Source organism: Amblyomma americanum, chromosome 6 (assembly GCF_052857255.1).
Source record: "Amblyomma americanum isolate KBUSLIRL-KWMA chromosome 6, ASM5285725v1, whole genome shotgun sequence".
In the NCBI taxonomy this organism is placed as follows: Eukaryota; Metazoa; Arthropoda; class Arachnida; order Ixodida; family Ixodidae; genus Amblyomma; species Amblyomma americanum.
In genome coordinates this window covers 17,836,358-17,841,951 of record NC_135502.1, presented here as the reverse complement: position 1 = coordinate 17,841,951, position 5,594 = coordinate 17,836,358, and the positions used below count along the sequence as shown (strand labels likewise).

At 45.8% G+C, this 5,594-nt stretch overlaps 1 protein-coding gene across 1 annotated transcript; it reads right to left on the bottom strand.

Moving 5' to 3' along the window:
- Positions 1-1,384: 1,384 nt before the first annotated feature.
- On the bottom strand, positions 1,385-4,710 carry LOC144094580 (PI-actitoxin-Axm2b-like). The gene is made up of 2 exons (XM_077628500.1): positions 4,406-4,710; positions 1,385-2,243 (listed from the first exon to the last, which is right to left on the bottom strand). The coding sequence occupies exons 1-2, from the start codon at positions 4,464-4,466 to the stop codon at positions 1,978-1,980; spliced, it is 327 nt and encodes a 108-aa protein (XP_077484626.1). The 5' UTR covers positions 4,467-4,710; the 3' UTR covers positions 1,385-1,977.
- Positions 4,711-5,594: the final 884 nt, after the last annotated feature.

The window sequence follows — 5,594 nt, the reverse complement described above, 5'->3', positions numbered from 1 at the left end:
CTTTTCTTTTTCTTGTTTTCAATGTGCAAGTGTTGGTATAAGCAGCTGGATGTGGCACTAAAAGTAAGCTTGCTTTTTTTTCGATAAGTAATCATTCAGCACTTTGTTCTTTGTATTCAGATACCTGGTGGCTATTTTTTTGTTTTTATTTACTGCATTCGATTGGACATTCTCTGAACGTAGCAACTTTTGTCTACTTCTTAGAGCAAAACAAAATTTACAGTATCTTTACTTGCTTGACTAGTCAAACAGGGGCAGAAAACCATTGGTTCCGAATCTCAGGCCCGGAACAAAACCTTAATTATGCCGCAATTATGATACGTTAATCTGCAGTTCCACCAAAGGGCGGTGATCAGTTTTTGCAAATCCGTGCATCTACAAGCAAAGAAAAAGGAAGCGAGGCTATTCTAAATTCACTTAAGTATTCATCAGGTGCCGCACACGTAAAAATATTTACGAGCTCCGACAAACTACGTGCACAAAGAACACAGCGCGATAAGGCATTTCGCTCCGGTTTAGTAGCTTGCCTGATAAGTGTTCTAACCGTCAGTATCTCAACAGGGAAAAAGCAGTTTTGAAAGTTAAAAAAGCGAATTTGTAGTTCAGATCGTTTATCCAGGCGGGCCCTGGCAGGCCGTATACTTATCGCTTTAGGTTGGCGTTGTAGTTTAGATACCCTAGGCTGTGCTCACTAAACGCAGCTTTGTGTACGCATAAAAATAGTTTCCAACTCATTGCTGGCATCGCTTAGGTTTGTTGAATAACTGATTCCTTATATGGTGTAATGGCTTCAAGCGACCACGTAACAAACACTACTAAAAGCCTCCTAAATGGTAAATGGCGTTTGGAACATTACCGTATTTCCAAATTCAGTGAGGGTACCAGCGCAATTGTTCCTGTTAACAGTAGTTTTCACGGAAATAAGGCCCTCACTTTCTTCATCAACAAATTTAAAATAGTCTCAAGTTCGCCAGGTTTAACACATTGTGCGGATGTGTTTATTGTTTTAGTCATTTTATTTTTAGAGCCTTTTATCTAAAGTGGCATGCTACATTTGTGCAGCGCAAATTAAAAAGTGATGAAGTAAGCACATATGCTTCAGTAGTCAACTCGCGTCTTTATCTGGTTTTTGCCTCCTTCGTTTTGCTCTTTCCGCTGCATTTACCTCCCCTTGACATGCTACGATCACAAAGAGGCTCCACCCTCTGGACGTCACTTCACCCTTTGAAGTCATCGCGTTCCAAGCGCCTCTGTTCGGCCTTCTTACTACACCTGCCGGCCTGTACCGGCCCGCAATGTTATCCTCGTTGCCACAGTCATTCCCACCGGCAATAAATCAGGAGCCGTATTTTGTGATGGTTCGCACGTAATTCATTCTCTCGGTCAGCCGCCTCCGATACCGGAGCCGGCGAATGATGCTGCTTCTTTAACTTAATCCTAATGTCACAAGTTGCAACTACCAATGCGCCGCTACTATGTTTTCCCCGTATAGCATTGGTACAATGAATCAGGAAAAAATGCTGTTGCGAAGCACGGCTCCGGGAATGTTACAGAGACAGCAGGCGTGCCGGGAATCTTCCGCGTGTTTATTGCGTCTACCTGAGACTTGTTCTCGCGGCGAGCGAAACTCCGTACTTGAAGTGATTCAGGCCGTCATTTTATTTCATAACCAAAAACCATATTTTCTTCCGAGTTTGGCGAATCTCCTGGACAATCACACTGGTTTTGTAGTCTCGTTTATCACTCTTTCATAACTACGCTATGCCCAAACCGGGGTAATGGTTGTCGGCGTCTATTACTCTCGTAAAAAAACTCGAGGCAATAAAAGGGGCGTCGTGCGACGTTCATTCTTCTCGATGGTTTATGGTCTACGCCGCGGCACTTTGACGTTGCCCGCGATCTTGATGACGGGCCAGGCGGCGATGCCTCCGCCATTTGCATGCGTGGCGGCGGCGGCGCTCGGAGGAGTCGCTCCTCCTAACTGTCGCGCGCGGCGCTCGTAGTCTTGGTGGCGCTCGAAGCGCACGTGGCGAGGCACTCGGCGAGCGAGCCGAATCGGTTGTCGTTGCCGCCGCAGCCGCCGTACAGGAATTCCTCGCACGTGCCCGTCGCCGCGTCGAAATAGTAGAGTGTGAAGGCCGCGTAGCACAGCCCGCGCTCGGGCTCGAGTGCGCAGGAGTCCGGGTCCCTGGCTCCCAGAGCTGCACGCAGTCGCCACTCCGAGGAGGCCGGCGCGGCTCCGGCTGCAGTATATTCCGCGCCTCATAACTAAAGTATATATATTGCTCTATCACAGCGTTATTGTGACTGTGCCGCCATATGCAGGGTGTTTCGCCTATTATTTTTCGCAATTTTTAAAAGTATGCTTCTTAAGTTAAAAGAGCGCTTTTTTCGGCATAGCATTTTCAGCGGTGTAGTACATCAGATTACGACTAAGACGTGCTAACTAGCAAGCTGTTTAACTAATATTGAAAAGTTAACTTCTTAACTATTATCCTAAGACTCGTTAATTATTGACATTATTGACATTCGTCTAGCCCACCGTAAATAATATCAATATCAGGTTTTAGAATACCGAAAACTCGGTTAGCCACGACGCTGTGTTCCAACAAATTTTGGCTATTTAGATTAGCTGCGTGCACTGGAGAAGGTTTTTTTGCCTGCAAGCTCCTCAAAATCGCATGTATTTTGGCTCAATGTAGCCAAAATTTGCTTTGCCGCACCGCCGAGGGTTACCGCGTTTTCGAAATTCTAAAAAGTGGTACCGATATTACTTACGGTGGGCAACACGCCTCGCATTATACTAACTAGCCTAAAAGTAATAGTTTAGAAGTTAATATTCAGTATTAGTTAACTAGCCTGCTAGTTAGCGCGTTTTAGCCGTATCCCGTTAACTACACCTCTGATAATTCTTTTCCGAAAAAAGCGCCCTTCTAACTCAAAAAGCCTACTTTTGAAAATTGTATAAATTCTTCGGTGAAACACCCTGTATATGCAGCTAGCGTTTACTGCTTCCGCCAGCCGCCAACAGCGCATGCACAGATAGCCGCGAGGGGTGAGATGCAGCTATATCTTACCCGCACCTGAATTGTCGGGACAGTCTGCAGCTGCGTTCTTGTCGGCTGATGGTGGCATACAGAAACACTTATACTTTTCATTTGAAAAATATGCGGCAGGGAAACCACTTTCAGTCATGACCACTCAAGCAGACAGCTCTGTCAACTCCCTAACTCAGACGAGCATGAGATTTCGAAGACAATGCAGTCCTCTATTTGGCTCAATAAATTAATCATAGACAAAATTATTTAAGCGCATAGAGGAGTGTTAATGGCACATCTCTGGCGTTCAGCGCTCGGGCAACGTATATGTGGGCACATGGTTAGTATGTAGGCAGCGATTACGTCCCAAGAAACCGAGCTCAGGAATCTTTGTTTTGTCTTTGAAAGTTTTTCCGCATCCAAAATCAAATGGAAAGGACGCTGAAGGCAATTCTCTGAGGCTCCTGTTCTAAGTGAAGTAGTCCTTTTCGTTGTTATATTGCCGTCTGCTTTGTATATAAAACAATTTTATTATTTTGAAATTTGCTGTCAGATGGAGATCTTTTCCCGTTACTCTGCTTCAAACCCGTAACATCGCTGGTGACGTTGCAGTTCAACCATTGTGCATCGTAGGAAGGGAAGAAACAAGTGGCGTGGTCTAGCAGCAAACGGTTCAGGGCGTTCTATTGGTCACATCCTAGAGCCCCTCGCTCGCGTTCCGCACCGTTCACATGAATTTACTGCGAGGTACATTATGTTTCAACAAAACTACAATATTTTGCTTAAGGTTCGTTCCTGGCATAAAGATAACCCAGGCTCATTGAAGAAAATAAGAATTTATGTGTTTAAATCATTTCATCAGAAATCATAACATAACAAAATTACTGCCCTTAGATTAAAGCTCTGTAATCTTTTGTGATGTTCGATTTATAAAGGTATTATCGTAGGAGCAATTTAATATATGAATTAAGTTTACGTTTACTTGAAGCACGTGCTTGCATCCCGAACCTGATGTTAATCAAGACTTCTCAAAGACTGCTGAATTCATAAGTTGTCTTCAAAATCTTGTCTTCACATCCATGAAAAGATAGCTGCCATTCCTATCCAGTTTTCGTCGGTGCCGTTATGGCAGCAAACACCTCAAAAAATTCTTTTAATACCTTCACAGCACAGGTTCCGCAGCATCTGTTCAATATTTTCATGCTTTGTGGCTATCAATCTTACTAATTAGGAAAGAAAGCATTGCTCAACTTGTTTGCTCATATGACGAGTACAGACAAGACTTCTTTACGCCGTACCGTTTCCCTCGGTATATCCAAATGCACCGCATGGGGCAGAGCGCTCGAATTCGTTCAGGTTTCACTCACCTGAGGCGAAAAACATCAGCAGCAGTCCCATAATCCTGCGTGGCGTGAGTGCTGCTGTCATGCTGAAAGCGATGCGCGCAGACTGACGCCTTCAGAGTGCCGAAGGGCTCTTCACGTGCGACTGCACCCGCCTCGCATGGCACGGTCGAGACGCGAAATGGAGGGGTAGGATCCCCGCTCCCCGTTGGGGGCGTCCACCCAGTCAGTTACTTTATGTTTAGCCCTCCTTCAACCCAGATTGCAAAGGGCCTACGGAAGGTTAGTAACCTTTTCCCGGGAGTCTGCCCTCACTAGTGACGCACGCTTTTCTTGTCGACAAAAGGCGGTCGACAAAAGACGTGTGCTGGGAGATCACCGGGGGTGACCCTGGATCTCCCCTCTGCAAAGCCGTTCTGCATGAATAGAGGCATTGTTTGCCGCAGGGGGCGCAGCGCCAGCCAGCGTTACCAGTTGGCCGGAGAAATTGCGAAAACGAAAGACGACGAAAGCGGCTTCGCCAGCCGGTGCCCGGAGCTAATTGCAGTCGTGTTGACCGTGCATCCGTTCATTTGGTTGGATAGTGTTTGGCCTATACGTGCTATCGTTTGTCTCATTTTGCCTTGATCCCTTAATATGAACCTCCATCGTCTACAGGCGTGACTCCATGAACCCGCATTAGCGCTCTTTCGAGGCTAAACGCGGCGGGGGAAAACGCTGGGATAATTAGTGCCTCTAGCTGAATGGCGTTTGTACCAACTGGGAAGAAGGAAGGTCATTGAGGTTTTTCTTGTCTCTTCTTTTCTCCCTAGACGCAAAGCTGGACCGTGCCCCAGTATCATAAGTTCTCCACCACAGGCCCATACATCGTGGCTACTTGTTGCCGTTTTTGGTGCCGTTCATGCGGCATTCTGCGATCGTGCAGGGGGATCTGGCTTCATGGTTACGTTCGCGTAATCAATAGATTTTAATCATTTTATGATAGTAGCAGCCAAACAAAAAAATGTAACCTTTAACGGAAATGAAGCTAGGTTACCAGTGTGTCATTTCTTCTGTACTTATTTTTGTCCTGTTTATATTAAAGGGATATTCCACCTCTCTAGCCTCCACTTCTTCCACAAAGTAAAATGTATGCGAACGCACGCCACGAAACGTTTCAGTTAAAAGCTTTTGCCATTTCTATTTCTCTCTTGTCGGAACTAGCCAACCTTGG